The 17,762-nt window shown below is 47.5% G+C and overlaps 1 protein-coding gene and 1 non-coding gene across 2 annotated transcripts; one reads left to right on the top strand and one right to left on the bottom strand.

Moving 5' to 3' along the window:
* Positions 1–202: 202 nt before the first annotated feature.
* LOC109762877 (uncharacterized) lies at positions 203–4,759 on the top strand. The gene is made up of 4 exons (XR_005759039.3): positions 203–464; positions 595–738; positions 1,080–4,057; positions 4,241–4,759. It is a non-coding gene; the product is annotated as an uncharacterized protein (transcript).
* Positions 4,760–7,535: 2,776 nt separating this feature from the next.
* On the bottom strand, positions 7,536–8,968 carry LOC123494410 (uncharacterized). Its single transcript, XM_045230246.1, has 2 exons — positions 8,783–8,968; positions 7,536–8,640 (listed from the first exon to the last, which is right to left on the bottom strand). The coding sequence occupies exons 1-2, from the start codon at positions 8,966–8,968 to the stop codon at positions 7,684–7,686; spliced, it is 1,143 nt and encodes a 380-aa protein (XP_045086181.1). The 3' UTR covers positions 7,536–7,683.
* Between the last annotated feature and the right edge of the window lie 8,794 nt (positions 8,969–17,762).

Raw genomic sequence — 17,762 nt, 5'->3', positions numbered from 1 at the left:
AATTCAAATGTGGTTGCCCTACTTGAGAGTTTCTTCAACCCGAATGGCTTGAGGGACACAAAAGTTTTTCAATCAGCAGGAAGATTGGACAGTGAGCAGACATCGTTGCAACCTTTTATCTTTATATCTTTAAATCCTGCAGCTAGCCAGCTGCAAGCAAAGAACTGATTTCTATCTTTAGCTAAAGCAAAAGGTAGTCCTAGCATGGATTGAGAATATGGAAAAGGAAAAGGAAAAGGCAAGGAATAGAGCCCGCTTGCTTCTAGTCTGTCTAAGGCATTTGTGTGTAAGCACAAGAAAGAAGCACCTCACAAGGTTACTCCCCCGCACCACGTTGCACAGCTGTTTTTTTCTCTTGTTTTTGCTCTCCAATCTAGCCAGCTTGTAGTGGCACCTGAACGATCTACTTGGCTTCTATCGACCTACAGATTCTCTACGTAGTGCCAATTCTTCACTTAACCAAGGTATATATGTAACTAGCTCATCTTACACCTGTACTAAATCTGCTTGCTGTTTTTTAAGACGAACTTGTTGAATTCTTTAGATTTGTGTAAGCTAGCTCGGTTTATCGTTTCTACTTGTATCTCAATGTAGATAGGAAGTCAGGAGCTGATCGACTACTGGTCCAAATGAGTATGGAGATTGCTGAAGAGCTGAGTGGTCGATCTTGAGCCCGAAAATGACTTCATCTAGAGGCTAGAGACCGACAGACCTGATCAATTCATCATGCGTACAGAGGTACTTTTGCACTTACAAATCGCCTTTCATTCCATTCTGTGTGTTATATATATTGTCTATCCATTCAAGCGCAGTTTGCAATGGATAATTACGGTAGATTTTGGGGTAAAGTTTGGTCTATGCCTGCCAGCACGGTCGTTAGTTAATTTGGATCATGCATGTGTTTATTTTGTAGACTATGCATGTTCAGTTAATGGAGTTTAAAAAACAGTTAGTCATGTATCAGAATATTGCCAATAGCCCAATACATGGGTCAGCTTATAGCGTGTTTTTTTTAGTACTGAGTTCCAAGTTTGAAGTTTGGACTGATTCTCACCTCACCTCCATGTACACACATGCAGGTTCTCAAGGCGGACACCATTGATGTGGCCGTCGACAGGATTCTCGTTGAACTTGGGAAAGACACTACAAGCAGCAGAGAGAATGCCATCTACTTTGATGGCTGGGATGGTCTTGGGGCATCTGCTGTCCTGCAAGCCGTAGCCAAACGCCTCGGAGTATCAAATGAGCCGTGGACAAGGCCTGCAGGGCTGGTGTTTGAGAAAATCATCCACATTGACTGCTCAAAGTGGGAAGGCAGAAGAGCGATGCAGAGGAAAATAGCAGAGCAGCTGAACCTTCCCAATTGGGTGATGGAGATGTTTGACAAGCAAGATGAGCTGGATGATATAAATGGGTTAGATGAGGGCTCCCGAACTGAGATAGCACAAGTTGTCAGAGAGATCTATCAAACCACACAGAATCGGAGATTCTTGGTGATTCTGCATAATGGAGGCAATGAGGAGATTGATATATTCAATTTTGGCCTTTCTCTATATGGATATGCCAATAGCAAGATGCTGTGGACTTTCCGAGGGAGGTTTCGGCTTGACCCCAAGATGACAGACAACGTGAAGAGCACAACAACACATGTTCTTCTTTCAGCTTCAAGATATGGGCGAGATCCGCAAGAGCTTTGGTCTTATCTAGTTCACCATGAGGCAGCACAACTTTCCTGCTATAAGCATAGCTGTATCTTCATAGATTCAGCGATTGCTGCTGAGTGTGTCTTGTATATGCTGAAACAGTGCTGCATCGGCTCTCACATCGTCGACTACGACTGGGCTATACACACCAGTAATTATTGGGTATGCGATGGGATCATCCCAGTGACAGACATTGACAAGGCATGGGAAGTTGGTGATGTTGTACAGCATGAGGTACGGTTGTTGAACAATGACAATCGACTTAGTAATGATGAATCAACAGTAATGCTATCCTCTCACCTGACAAAGTCAGCTGAGCGCATGCCATACTGTATTTCAACAGCAACTTGTGGATTTGTACAGAGCCGCTTCAGTGTTATTCTCGAAAACATGTTTCAACACTCGCACGGGCTCCGCGTGCTCAAGCTCTCATGGTGCACCTTCAATTTCTCATCGCCTCCATTCCTCTGTTGCCATAGCTTGAGGTTCCTGTGGCTTGAGCACTGCCAAGATGATCTAACAAGAATTACCATAAATCATCACCACACAGATGAAGACAAATTGAAGGATGAGTTGGACAACAACAACACCGCTAGATCGTGCTCATGCTTTCAAAACTTGTGGGTGCTTGACCTGCGGTACACAGATTGTGATCAGATCTTGTCAGCAAGCATGATGGATCTCATGACCCAGCTCAGGGAGCTAAACGTGATGGGTGCTGAAAACTGGGATATGAGCCATTTGCGAGGACGGCTCTGTAACATTCGCAAGCTCCGGGTAACAAAGTCCACCTGCTTCTTCAACAACAACATGTTGTCAGAGATGGAAAGGATGGAGCTTCTTGATTTTTCGGGAAATGACATCACACAAGGCATGACATGCTTATCTGGGCCAGCAAGCAACGGTAGCCTTAAGAGCGTCATTATTGATGGATGTGATGGGTTGAAAAATATCTCTTTTAGGGGATGCAAAGAATTGGCAAACGTGGTGTTGAAAGGATTATTGAGGGGTCTCGAGGAGCTGGAACTCTCAGGCACAAGAGTGAAAATCCTCAACCTTGGAGGAGTCAGATACGTCCCCAAGCGGATCGTCCTGCTAGACTCTGAGAAGCTCCGTGCAATATTGTGGCCAAGGAGTATGATAGTTGGTTGGCGAGAAAACTGGCCGAGAGTGGTGCACATTGACACAACCTCACCATCAACACCAGCTTATAGTGGGGAGGCACCACTTGCACATCCATAAGCTGATCCATCCCTCCACCAGCAGAAAGAAGAAATGTTTAAGGGTGGATGGCAGATTTCTGTTACGGACACTAGGCTCCTTAGGTCTCTTTGTCCCTTAGGCAGTGGTTTTTTAGCGGAGTCATCATTACATATTGATATATATGCCGCAGCAAATATCCAAGGAACAAGCTGCTACGAACTAGTGCAAGTACAAACGCATAAAAGTACCATAATGGACTCCAAGTACAAAGATGTACTGAAGAATGGCCCAGTTGCAGATTTGATGGTGTGGGACTGCCCCAAGATTTACATTCGTTCACTTGAATATACAGTTATGATAAAGGTGATCATGGAGGACAACAAACTTTTGGAGGATGCTCCAGGTGCTAGTACTAACGCATTATTATTTCCTTCCTGTATACGTTGTCGGGCTACATCTATGCACATGTATGATAACGCCTCCGTCACCAGTATCTCCGTGCCTGAAGAAGGTTGGGATAGGCTAGGATGGTGCCGGGTGGAAAGGTGCCCCAAGTTAGACACAGTATTTACTGTTCCCCGGTACAGCAAATACATCTTTGGTTTTCTGGAGACATTCTGGGCATCCCAACTCCTCTCTGCACGCTACATCTGGGACATGCCAGTTGAACCACACTCTTTCACCCTGAACTTCTTGCACCTGGACCACTGTCCCATGCTCGTACATGTACTCCCCTTATGCCTGGGCTATTGGACAGGGTTGCGTGGTTTGGAAACCCTTGAGATAGTGTATTGTGGTGATCTCACGGAGGTATTCCCTTTGAGCGCTGAGCTTCAAGAGCAGGATAAAATTAACGAATTTCCCAAGCTGAGGCGAATACACCTGCATGAGCTCCCCGTGCTGCAGCGCATCTGTGGACGCAGGATATTTGCGCCTAAACTCGAGACCATGAAGATCAGGGGCTGCTGGAGCCTTAGGCGCCTGCCTGCCGTTGGAGACAACACCAAACCGCCCAAGGTGGACTGCGAGAAGGAATGGTGGGACAACCTGGAGTGGGACGGGTTGGAGGAGAACCATCATCCTTCCCTCTACGAGCCGAGTCACTCGTTGTACTACAAGAAGGCCCAGCTGCCTAGAGGCACCGTACTCAGGTGGGCTTTACATATCTAGTTCCATTTGTACGTATGTTCCTTAGTAGATACATACACTGTGCTAGTAAGCTCTTGTGCTGAATCTCATTAGTACTCTCTTTTTTCTACACAAAGGTCCAGCCTAGTATAGTAAGTAGTATGTGTGGTTGATCATTCATACCATTGTTGGTTTCTATGCTGCAGGTAATGATCTCTTCGTGGGTTGATATTGAGCTTCTTTCAACGCAATATGCATCATCGTCGAGCATGCAGTGCTACCTCCTACATAGCTGAAGCTTTCCTGCCGTGTGACTGTGTGTTGCTTGCCCTGCTCCCCGCTTGTTTGGTTTGTGGTCTTCTCTCTACATCTGTGTTGCCTTGCTGTGGCTTCCAGTTTGATTTAATTTGGTTTGGTTTGACCATCTTTGCTCAGAGCTCTCGAGCAAATGAGAAATAAAATAAAGTGGGCATTCAGCTTATGCAGCACACATGGGCTCATGAGTGCTCGCGCTGCTGTGTGCTCATTCTGCATGTGTGGTTGCTTATTACGGTACGAATTGTCGGGTATGGGGTGATTGTAATTTGTAAACATAAACGGTGATGGTGGTGAGTATATGTGTGTGTGGTGTCGTTTGTTGTGGTATTATGAATATTGTCACTTGTTATGTGCTGATTGTAAGTAATTAGCTGGGATGGTGTCTGTTCCCATGCCAGTTTTATGTATGTGCATCGTGCCATTGTGTACTTGGACGGTTGGACCTGATGTGCTATTTTACCTGTTAGGCTGGCATATATGGAGTAAAGCTCATTCACCATCTTTCAGAGATAGATGGTGTGCCACTTGTTAATATTGTGTTGGGGCACCAACCCTAATACAGACTGCCCCTCACTATAATTAATTGCATACAATTTCATTTCTTGGTGTTTTTTTCACTGCGTCTTTGTGCAAACTCGCATCCGGATGCTCCATTCGAAAGTTTCCTCGATTCGGCTGGCTCGAAAGACTCTAAACATTGCTCAATTAGCATCATGATCCTGTTGCCTTGCAATATTTTGTCTCCATCTTTAATTCCTATAGCTATCCCAGCTACAAGCATAAGACCGATTTCTTCTTTTGAAACTTGAGCAATCGATTGAGTGATCTATATTTTTTGCTCTCCAATCCACCCATCTTCTAGTGACTTCTGAATAACCTATTTGGTTTCTGCTGAGCTAAAGACTATCTATATTATGCCGACTGTCTCGCCTCACACCTGCGCTCGATCTGCCTGTCTGCTCTTCTGCTAGCTTTATGTATCTCCCCTTCTTGTATTTCAGTGCATATACGAAGTCAGGAACAAAGGCGACTGGCCGAGAGCTAATCTAAAGATTGTTTTTTTACTGGAATCTGAAGATTGTTGAAGAACTGATGGTAAATCTTAAGCCCGAAATGGAATTAATCCAGCGGCTAGAAATCGGCGAATCTAACCAATTCATCATGCGAGCTGGGGTATTTTACACGTACCAATAACAAAATTCAAAAAAAAAAACCGTACCAATAACCATTAGTTCCCTCTTCTACACATCAATTGTAGTAAACTTTTGTAGTTTCATTACTTAATGTAATTTGTATCGCGCGTGTGTGTGTATCCTTTTTACATCTACTATATCACTAAGCTCGCTAAGGGTAAAAGGCCTCACAATCAATTGATGTGTCCAATTAGGATTGGCTCACTCGATTTTGACCGGGTCAACAATTTCTCAAGGAGCTATCCCATTTATTATTTTAATTCACCATATTCTCTAATTTTGAAGCTCTTTTATTTGATTGAGATATTCAATTTTGAATTTGGTTTACGATTTTGATCGGGCCAACGATTTTTGAAATCAATCAACACCAACCGGCTAGAAAAACATATCAACCCTGTGCACCCTCTTACCACCTAGAAAAAAGAAGCCCCACCATGTGATGATACTATAGCACCAATATAGTACATGTAGCCACCGATGCAGAAGTTTACCAACAAAAGTATGATTTGATTAGCGCAAAACACAAAATCATACTATGAAAAACCCATTAAATAACCGCATTATCAACAAACATAAAACACACTCCTTCGTCTCCCTCATCCGTCGAACTAAACTTTTCATCGGTTCCAAAATACAAGGGGTATTAGTTCTTTGGAAAGTCAAATTTCTATAACTTTGACCAAGTCTAGAGCCAAAAATATCGACATCCATAATATTAGGCCAAAAAATTATGAAAATTCATTTCATGATGAATCTAATAACACCAATTTGATATTACAAATTTTGATATATTTTTTCATAAATTTGATCAAACTCAAAGTGGTTGGACTTTTCAAAAAAGTAATACACCTTATTTTTTTAAATGAGTATTTTTTTTAAAGAATCTCAACAACACTAACGGCGCAGCAAAGTGCGCCCAACCCTTCTAGGACTATACTATGCATGCTCAACTAGCCAAGCTTAAAACCGTTTCCCAACAAAACGGTTCAAGGTTGTGCATTTGTTTTGTGGTGGTACGGTTGCCCACTTGTCTATACTCCTCGTGTACTTGGATGCATGACCTTGAAACAAATTCCTCAACGGTAAAAGAAACATGAAGATCATAGCGGCCAATCTTCCTTCTACTCCGTATTTAATTAGCAAACAAAGTAAGAGCGGAACTGGTACTTGGTGTGTCAACACTTCGACAGTACATCACGACCACGCTCCAGATTTACAAAATATGAAAGGCACCAAAAAAACTATATAAATTTCGAAACAAAGATGTCCAAAGCATTAAGCATGGGGAAAGACCGAGTATATATAGAGGTAATCACAAGTAGTAGCACCTCCCATACAGAAAACATTCATTGGAATATTACACGTTCGAAATATTAAACATGAGACGAGTCCGTAGTATACAGCTTGGATCGCCTCATGGAAAAGATTATTGTTGCACTTAAGTCTGTCTCAATCTTGAAAGCAAACAAAGCCCACATGATTCTAATCATGCCCATAACCACTCCGTCACGACTCACGACCTCCTTGCATCTAGGAGCACGGCAATTGTCTGCACGCACGCTAAACTAGCCGACCGGAGTGGCAATAAACAGAGCAATTAACAGAAGGATACGCCAAACAAATGTTGTAGATATTTGTGGCGCAACGTTCGATGCCTGTCTCATCAGCTAGCTTGATGGTCATTGTTTTAAGCCTTGGTGCCCATCTCAATGCCACTGTCACGAGATCCATCTCACGGCCCCTTCCTCTGAAGTTGTTGATTTCCACTTCTTCGAGACGAGTCAAGGAGATACTTTGGCTCCTCCAGTTCTTGGGCTCGTCACAAGGACAGTTTTCAAGACAATTTGCCTGAAACATGTAAAACATTACATTGTATTTTGAAGAAGTTACTTATGAGTAACATATATAAGCAGCATGGAGAATTACCCTGGACCAGTCCCATAGGAAAACCTTAAGCCTTTGTGTAGCAGTCTGGATTTGATGCATCATAAGGAGATGCCGGAGAAGTCCTCCTAAAACATGTCCCATTGCGTTGAGATGTAGCTCCAACACAGTAAAGTTGGCAACTGGAAGTTTCTCCATCTCCGGCGCAAAGTCCATTGCTGCACCCAAACGATTCTACAAAACAACATAATTATTTAGCTTGATGTATAGCATGGAGCCTTCAGAATTAGTTTAGCAAGGAAATCTTTTAAAGAGTTGGTCGACAAGAGACATACATAGAGATAAGCAGATATGTACAAAGAAAGGACATTGCAGCCTGGGGGGCGCAAACATGCATCTTCCTCTTGGTTGCTGCTCACCCCATCATTGTATTTATAGCTCCCTATCGTCTCTAATCTCATGCTCTGAAGCGACCAAAAACCAAAAATAAGCGACGACTCAGTGTTATATGTAAGCAACCATGAGACCTTCTCCACCATTGGGGTTGTTGAGATGGACACCCTAAGGTCTGGGTTGGAACAAACTTTGAGCTTCAGTTGCTTAAGTAGCGGCGTCATGATTTGGAGGCCTTGACATTTGACTACTCCGTAGACACTAAGATCAAGCTCCTGCAGTGACTCCGAGTTGATTTTAACATCACGCGCGGACCTATCTGCCATCACCTTGAGCACGCGCAGGCGCGGACAGAGGGCGAGAATTGTGACAAGGTTTATGATGGTGCATCCCCTGAGGCACAACCTCTCGAGAGCTGAGAATTCTCTGGCCGGTAGTTGTGTGAAACGGAAGGTGCGCAACTCCATCTCTGCCGACGTGGCACAGTGGAATGAGGGCAGGTTCGCAAAAATGTGTTTGAAGGAGTTGTTAGTGAAGATGAGTTCCTGCGGAGAGAGCCTCGCTGCGGCGCAGAGAAGGGAGGCAACGCTAACGCCACTAACACTGCGCCTCCAATTATTAATTTGGTCGCATTCGAGGCCAAGAAGGGACACCGTGAGGCCGAGCGCCACAGCGGACTCGAGTGTGGCAAGCGCGGCTTGGAGCGATACGGCCTCGACCTCACGGAAGGTGACCCTGAGCAGGCGCAACCGCGGGCGTGTCCAACTCAATGGAGGTGGCTCGGCGAAAGCAAGGCATGACGATGCTGACGGGAGGGCCTGGCTTGAACACGATTTCCCGCGGAAGGATGAAGACCAGCTCCTCGGATGAGAGCCGCTCGGCGGCGCGCATCAGCAGCATCTTGGTGTGGGCGTCGTCGAGCTTGCACGACGCCTAGGACACACTCCTCGTGAGACGGACGTCGAGAAGGGACATGGATGTACGGCGAGGGACGCAGCCGAGCGCCGCTTTGACCACGGCGGCCGGGACGTCGCGGAAGGTGAGACCGGGGAGGCGGGCCCAGAGGCCGCGCCACCGGCGCGAGAGGACGCCGGTGCGCGCGGCGGCGCGGGTGCACCGCAGGCACAAGAGGATCTGGAGGAGCATGTCGTCGGGGAGTGCGCTGATGAGGTCATCTCCGCCCGGACCACGCGGCGGCGAGCGCCTGAGGCGACGTCTCGATCGGAAATCCATATGAAAACCCTCCGCAGGCAGGCAACTGGCTCGGTCGCGTCAAGAGAATCGCAACTCATCTGTCGTGCGTGCGGGCCAGCCCAATTTTCAAAGCCCGGACATAATGGCCATCTCGGATACCCTCCTTTTTCTTTTTCTTTCGTGTTTGCACGTTTCAACTTTCGTTTTGTTCTCTGGAATTTTTTTGCGAGAATAATAGAGTTTTATTCTACGTGAATAGGATTACAATCGAAGAGGCACAAGTTCCTTCACACACGGTGAACCTCTACCTAGCCATATAGTAGTACTCACTAACAGCAAAACTTGCGTTGCCGACGGCCCTCGTCTAACGTACCGCTTTTCTTTTTGTAGTGATTTCGTTCAAGAGGAATGGACCGGAATGAATCCTCCTACTGAGGCGGAGGCACTTACTCTTCTCCGTCATGGAAACCCTGGACGTAAAATTTTTATTGCTTGCTTCATGGAGAAAGTAATTTTCCACACTCCCCAATTAAATACCTAATTCAACATTTATTAGTTAACCAAACTAATGCACGCAGCAATTTCAATTATACTTGTAGGGAAAAGATCTGAACATATCTATGGATGACGAATTGAGATGGGTTTCCATGGGTTTTCACCCTGCCGTCATGACATGTAAAAAGTATGATATGAATGGGTATCGCTTCCATACAGAGGAGCACCAGAACAGCCGGCCCGATCCCAAAACTATAAATACCGGAGTGTACACCCCCGGTCAAAATTCAGTAGACTACTACGGAAGGGTGATGATGATGTGGATCCAAAGGACGACGATGCACAGAATGATGGTGAGACCATTGTCAATGAAAATGACATACTTATGCTAGAAAAGTTAAACGAAGACGCCGACGACGAGGAAGAGCCTCCACCTCCGTCAGACAACGAAGATGATATGATTGATAGTGATGATGAGACCGATCGAGAAAGAGATTACAACAGTGATGATTCGTATGGGTTCTAGCAGATGTACGTTTCAAGTATTTTTTTTGCATATGCATTTTTATTAATGTGTTTATTATTCCTTATTATTATGCCTTTTCCTTCATTTCAGTAATTTACTAATTGCTTATTCTTTTTTCAATGCAGGTTCGTGGAACATGGGCAAGGGGAAGGCCGACGGCGTGGGTTTCCTACGCAAGGTCGTCGGCCTGCCTAGTCGGAGTGGTCGAGCATGTAATCCTTCCCCCGGCTACTTGACAATGACTCCTCACAGGGAGGTCGAGGGAGAGGTGCCCCTAGAGGAGGAGGGGGCGGGGGGAGAGCCCCTAGAGGGCGAGGTGGTGGGGGGAGAGCCACTACAGGGGGTCGCGGCCAGAAAGAGCGCACCCTCACCGACTTAGGGGTGTTGTCTTCGAGGCCCTCCTCTAGTGAGGTACCCTTTGGCGAGGAGGAGGAGGAGGAGGAGGAGGAGGAGGCAGGCGAGGAGGAGGAGGTTGGGGAGGGGGAGGCAGGCGAGGAGGAGGGTGGTGGCGGGGATGATGGTGGTGGCGGGGAGGGGGTTGGCAACAAGGGGTGGCTGCGTGTTAACGCAAAGCTACCAAAGCAGATTCTTGCTACTGAGGAGCAGAAGTGGCTCATTGAGCCCACGGGGAAAGAGTAAGTGGCACTTTATAATAATTTCATTATTTTGCTTGTCACATGTTCATTTCGGTTGTTATTTATTTTGCTTGTCACATGCTAATTGTTCATTCTTTTGCAGCAACTGGATATATTCTAAAGGGGTCCGTATTCCCAACGGCCTCGTCACCGTCTTGCTGAAGTTACACTGGCCAGGGTTGTATTGCCCGGATCCAGTGAGGCACCCGGACCATCGGGTTTTGGCCACGAGCTGGGACCACTAGGAAGCGGCCCTCCACGCGGACCATGGGACCCATGCCAATGTCGTGATCACTACTTTCTGGGTGAGTTCTCTTCAGAAGCACAAGTCCATTCTAGTTTCATGAATGATTTAACTCATGGCTTCTTCCATTCTTGTTTCATGCATGATTGTAGAAATTCTATCGAGTTCTTCCGGAGCACAGGGCCAGAGCCGACCAGATCGTGCTGCGCCAATGTAAGAAGAAGGCCCGCCAGATGTGGTACGAGGTGCGCTATGTGGCCATCTCGACATACTATCACGACGCTTTTGGTGTGAAGATGACCAAGGAAGAAGCGCGGAGGATGGGCATTACCTTGGAGAGGCCTGACTACTTGGCGATAAGTATAAAAGATTTTTCATTCCGATGATTGTGGTACATTTCACCGTTCCGTGTTGACATGCCATCATGCTTTCATTGGTGTTATGGAAAATACGAGTCCTGGGCGGCATTGGTGGATCTTTGGTGTGATGAGGCTGGAGCCTGGGCGGCTACGAGAAATAGAAACAAGGCTAATCGAGGGAAGGAGGGAGTACATGCTCAGGGAAACCGAAACCACTTTCTCCACAAGACACTTAATGTATGACTAACCCCATTAAACATTCTTCTTCTTCTATTTACCGTCACTTTCTTATGTATGACTAACCTCTGTTTGGTGGTGCAGGAGGAGAAACTGAAGCGGCCGCTCTCACACATGGAGGCGTGGGAGATCGCCCATACGCGGAAGGACTCCAAGCCTGGCGAGCCCAAGTACTGCGACGAGAAGACCGCACAGAGGAAGAAGGCCTACTCCGATGGGTATCTGAGGTTACATCCTGACACACCTGACCCCATTGCGGCGGATCTGGACGATAGGGTGGTGGTGGGCATGGGGCCCAAGGAGCACGGTCGGGAGGCGGTTCTCGATGCTGTGATCACTCGTACTATCTCCTACACACAGCTCCGTCGGATCGACCCGAGCCTGAGCCAGCACACGAGCACGCCAATGACCAGTGCACAGTCACAGTCCCTCTTTCAGGAGTGACAATCTGTAAGTATTTTCTCTCTTATCTTCATTGCTCACTTTATTTTCCGCATTTAGTAGTTTTATGAGTTCCATCATGTCATACAGTAGGCCTACCTGGAGTACACACGCCAGGAGACCATGGCGTGGCACGAGAGCCTTTAGCATACCATGAGCATAGGGATCGCCAGATGCAGCACGCTTTTCAGGAAATGGCGGCCGTCAGGTGTCCTCAATTGCAACCAGTACAAGGTCCTCCAGCACAACCAAGGCTGCTGACCTTTGAGGAGTTTGTGGCACAGAACGCTGGCCCCTCGCCGGTTAGTTCATCCCCAATTTATTCACACAAAGCATATCATGCCTTTCAACACAGTCATATATCCCGTTAATATGTCTTTTCAACATCCAGGGAACCGGTGGATCAACCGTTGGCTGTGGTCTTCGCAGCACTCCCGAGTCACGGAGCCCGACCACTCCGATCCACGGAGGCGGAGGCGGAGGTGGAGGCGGTCTTGGCGGTAGCGCTGCCGCTAGCAGTGACGACCTGGGCTTCGGCGGTCTTGGCGGTGACGACCTCCGCGGTGCTCGACGTCCTGGCGCTTAAGCCTTTCGTTACTTGTGTGCTTATGCTTATGTTTCTTTAGGTGACTTGTATGTGGTGATGATGATCCTTTAGATGACTTGTGTGTGGTGATGATGATCCTTTCGGTTACTTTTGATGGTCCTTTGTGATGATGCTTATGCATATATTGTTGTGACGGTGCCGGATGATACCTATGTGTTATATATGTGCATTTCCATCATATATATCTGTTGCATATTTGAATTGAATTGATCTGAAAAGAAACAGAAAAAAGAAAAAAAATCAAATGCAAACTATGCTGACGGCTAGGCCGTCGGCATAGAGCTGGCGCGAGTGCCCAGTTGCTGACACGTGGCAGCTATGCCGACAGCCTAGCCGTCAGCGTAGTTTCAAACTAGGCCGACAGCTAGGCCGTCGGCATAGCCCCGCCCCAGGAGTGCCCAAATACTGACACGTGGCAGGGCTATGCCGACGGCCTAGCTGTCGGCGTAGTTTCAAACTAAGCCGACGGCTAGGCTGTCGGCATAGCCCTGCTTCCAGGAGTAACGCCTGCTCGCCACGTGGCGCATCTCTGCCGACAGTCTAGCCGTCGGCATAGTTTCAAACTAAGCCGACGGCCTAGCCGTCGGCATAGATGCGCCATGTGGCGAGCAGCTGTTGGTCAGCACTTGACGGCGGCCGCCGTTAGGCGGTAACGTTGCCGACGGCCAGGGCCGTCGGCATAGATGTATGGACACCGTCGGGATAGGGCCTATGCCGACGGCCTCCCGGGCTACGCCGACGGATATGTTGCCGACGGCCCTATGCCGACGGGGGCCGTCGGCATAGGCCTGTCCCGATGGCCAATCAGGGCGGCCGTCGGCATAGGGTGCAATTCCGGTAGTGACTCTCAATGCGACTATATAAAGCCAACCCACCTGCTACCATATTTTGCCCACGCTTAATTTTCGTGGGAATAAACTTTTGACCTACCGTAAGATGCTTCATATCAGTCACCAAATGCCCATATGTCGACCGGGTTAAATTGTCCCCGGTCATCGCCGTCAATGCCTCCCAAGAGTCTGAAGAGTCCGGTTGGACTATAATAGGATCATTGCAGCGTTGGACCGCCAATGCCATACCTTACATGATTGCATGCATTTCTGCTTCAAGTGAAAAGGTATGCAGCAAAAATGATGCTTCCATCATGCCTCCTCAGAACCATGCCGGCCTCCATTGTTCCATCCGCCGTGGAGAATGCCCCATCCACGGATAAGGTGGCCCTAATCGCCGGTGGTGGTGGCCATGGGAAAGCCAAGGTTACCACACTCTCATATATGACTAGACCTTCCCACTAGTAGAAAAGAGGGCTTTGGTTCAGGCCGGGTCAGCCCATTAGTCCCGGTTCAGTCCAGAACCGGGACCCATGGGGGCACTGGTCCCGGTTCGTGAGGCCAGGGGCCTGCCGGGCCTCGTGGGGGCATTGGTCCCGGTTCGTCTGGCCCCTTTGGTCCCGGTTGGTGGGACGAACCGGGACCAATGGGCCTCGCTCCTGGCCCACCACCATTGGTCCCGGTTGGTGACTTGAACCGGGACCACATGCTGCCCTTTAGTCCCGGTTCATGCCACGAACCGGGACCAATGGGGTGCCTATATATACCCCTCGCCCGCGAGCAGGGCACTCCAGTGCTCTGTTTTTCTCTGGCCGGCGAGGGGAGGGCTTTGTGGTGCTCTAGCTCACCTCCTATGCACATGAGGTGTTCGATGAAATGCCCAAGCCACACTAGTTAAGCTTTCTCCTCTCGAAGCTCGACCTCAAAGCTCCATTTTCCTCGAGATTTGTCTAGGTTTAGCGGCCCGTCACGTCCCATTCCCGTCTTCACCGCCGTCGATCGCCCGCGCCGATCTCGTTGCCGGCACCACCGTGGTGAGCCTCTTGTTCTTATCTTCTTTCTGAAAGAAAAAAATTCTTACTTTAGATGTATGGTTTAATTAATTAGATGCTCTGGAGAGCTATATGTTGTTAGATGAGAACTATGTATGTACTTTGGTTTTAATGTGATGATGAACTTCTAATAATTTGGTCACTTAATTATCTATTCATGATGTTCTGTAATGATTTTTGACACACTTAATTATATATAATGCACGCAGATGAACCGGCAATGGGCGTACAGTGACAGACACACCTCCGAGTACATTAAGGGCGTGCATGATTTTCTCGAAGTGGCTGAGGCAAACAAGCAGAATGGTTTTATGTGTTGTCCATGCCCTAAATGTGGGAATACGAAGTCTTACTCTGACCGGAAAATCCTTCACACCCACCTGCTTTACAAGGATTTCATGCCACACTATAATGTTTGGACGAGGCACGGAGAAATAGGGGTTATGATGGAAGACGGCGAAGAAGAAGAGGACGGTGACAACTATGTGCCCCCTGAATACGGTGATGCTGCAACGGGGGAAGCTGCTGAAGATCAAGAGGAACCAGACGATGTGCCCAATGATGCTGCAACGGGGGAAGCTGCTGAAGATCAAGAGGAACCAGGCGATGTGCCCGATGATGATGATCTCCGCCGGGTCATTGTCGATGCAAGGACGCAATGCGAAAGTCAAAAGGAGAAGCTGAAGTTCGATCTCATGTTAGAGGATCACAAAAAGGGTTGTACCTCAATTGCGAAGATGGCAACACAAAGCTCGGTACCGTAGTGGAATTGCTGAAGTGGAAGGCAAAGAATGCTGTGCCTGACAAAGGATTTGAGAAGCTACTGAAAATATTGAAGAAGAAGCTTCCAAAGGATAATGAATTGCCCGACAGTACATACGCAGCAAAGAAGGTCGTATGCCCTCTAGGATTGGAGGTGCAGAAGATACATGCAAGCCCTAATGACTGCATCCTCTACCGCGGTGCGTACAAGGATCTGAACGCATGCCCGGTATGCGGTGCATTGCGGTATAAGATCAGACGAGATGACCCTGGTGATGTTGACGGCGAGCCCCCCAGGAAGAGGGTTCCTGCGAAGGTGATGTGGTATGCTCCTATAATACCACGGTTGAAACGTCTGTTCAGAAACGAAGAGCATGCCAAGTTGATGCGATGGCACAGTGAGGACCATAAGAAAGACGGGAAGTTGAGAGCACTCGCTGACGGGTCGCAGTGGAGAAAAATCAAGAGAAAGTACTGGGCTGAGTTTGCAGGTGACCCAAGGAACGTATGGTTTGGTCGCGGATGGCATTAATCCTTTCGGGGAGCAGAGCAGCAATCACAGCACCTGGCCCGTGACTCTATGTATGTATAACCTTCCTCCTTGGATGTGCATGAAGCGGAAGTTCATTATGATGCCAGTTCTCATCCAAGGCCCTAAGCAACCCGGCAACGACATTGATGTGTACCTAAGGCCATTAGTTGAAGAACTTTTATAGCTGTGGAATGGAAACGGTGTACGTACGTGGGATGAGCACAAACATGAGGAATTTAACCTGCACGCGTTGCTGTTTGTAACCATCAACGATTAGCCCGCTCTCAGTAACCTTTCAGGATAGACAAACAAGGGATACCACGCATGCACACACTGTTTAGATGACACTGAAAGCATATACCTGGACAAATACAGGAAGAATGTGTATCTGGACCATCGTTGATTTCTTCCGACCAACCATCAATGTCGAAAGAAAGGCAAGCATTTCAAAGGCGAGGCAGATCACCGGAAGAAGCCCGCCATGCGTACCGGTGATCACGTACTTGCTATGGTCAATGATTTACACGTAATCTTTGGAAAGGGTCCCGACGGACTAGCTGTTCCGAATGACGCTGAGGGACACGCACCCATGTGGAAGAAAAAATCTATATTTTGGGACCTACCCTACTGGAAAGACCTAGAGGTCCGCTCTTCAATCGACGTGATGCATGTGACGAAGAACCTTTGCGTGAACCTGCTAGGCTTCTTGGGCATGTATGGGAAGACAAAAGATACACCTGAGGCACGGGAGGACCTGCAACGTTTGCACGAAAAAGATGGCATGCCTCCGAAGCAGTATAAAGGTCCTGCCAGCTACGCTCTTACGAAAGAAGAGAAAGAAATCTTCTTTGAATGCCTGCTCAGTATGAAGGTCCCGACTGGCTTCTCGTCGAATATAAAGCGAATAATAAATATGCCAAAGAAAAAGTTCCAGAACCTAAAGTCTCATGACTGCCACGTGATTATGACGCAACTGCTTCCGGTTGCATTGAGGGGGCTTCTACCGGAAAACGTCTGATTAGCCATTGTGAAGCTATGTGCATTCCTCAATGCAATCTCTCAGAAGGTGATCGATCCAGAAATCATACCAAGGCTAAGGAGTGATTTGGTGCAATGTCTTGTCAGTTTTGAGCTGGTGTTCCCACCATCCTTCTTCAATATCATGACGCACGTCCTAGTTCATCTAGTCGACGAGATTGTCATTCTGGGGCCCGTATTTCTATACAATATGTTCCCCTTTGAGAGGTTCATGGGAGTCCTAAAGAAATATGTCCGTAACCGCGCTAGGCCAGAAGGAAGCATTTCCATGGGCCATCAAACAGAGGATGTCATTGGGTTTTGTGTTGACTTCATTCCTGGCCTTAAGAAGATAGGTCTCCCTAAATCGTGGTATGAGGGGGGACTGACTGGAAAAGGCACGCTTGGAGGGGACTCAATAATATGGAGGGACGGATATTCTTGGTCTCAAGCACACTACACAGTTCTACAGAACTCTACCTTGGTGACCCCGTATGTCGATGAACACAAGAACAGTCTGCGCTCCAAACACCCGGAGCAGTGCGACGACTGGATTACATGTGAAGACATCAGGACTTTCAGCAGTTGGTTGGAAACACGTCTCAGAGGTGACAACACTATTTGTGATGAGCTGTACTCGTTGTCCAGGGGACCATCTTTGACTGTATTGACTTACAAAGGATACGAGATAAATGGGAATACATTTTACACGATCGCCCAAGATCAAAAGAGCACCAACCAAAACAGCAGTGTCCGCTTTGATGCAGCAACCGAGAGGGGAAATGACACATATTATGGTTACATAGTGGACATATGGGAACTTGACTACGGACATGATTTTAAGGTCCCTTTGTTTAAGTGCAAATGGGTCAATCTGTCAGGAGGCGGGGTACAGGTAGACCCACAGTACGGAATGACAACAGTGATATTGGGTTCATTAACACAAATCTCATAGATGCAACTGAGGTTAAATATCATGCCGAAAATACCGAACAACTTGCTATGATCG

The sequence above is a fragment of the Aegilops tauschii genome, chromosome 6 (genome assembly GCF_002575655.3).
Source record: "Aegilops tauschii subsp. strangulata cultivar AL8/78 chromosome 6, Aet v6.0, whole genome shotgun sequence".
Taxonomy (NCBI): Eukaryota; Viridiplantae; Streptophyta; class Magnoliopsida; order Poales; family Poaceae; genus Aegilops; species Aegilops tauschii.
This window is presented reverse-complemented; position numbering and strand designations above follow the sequence as displayed.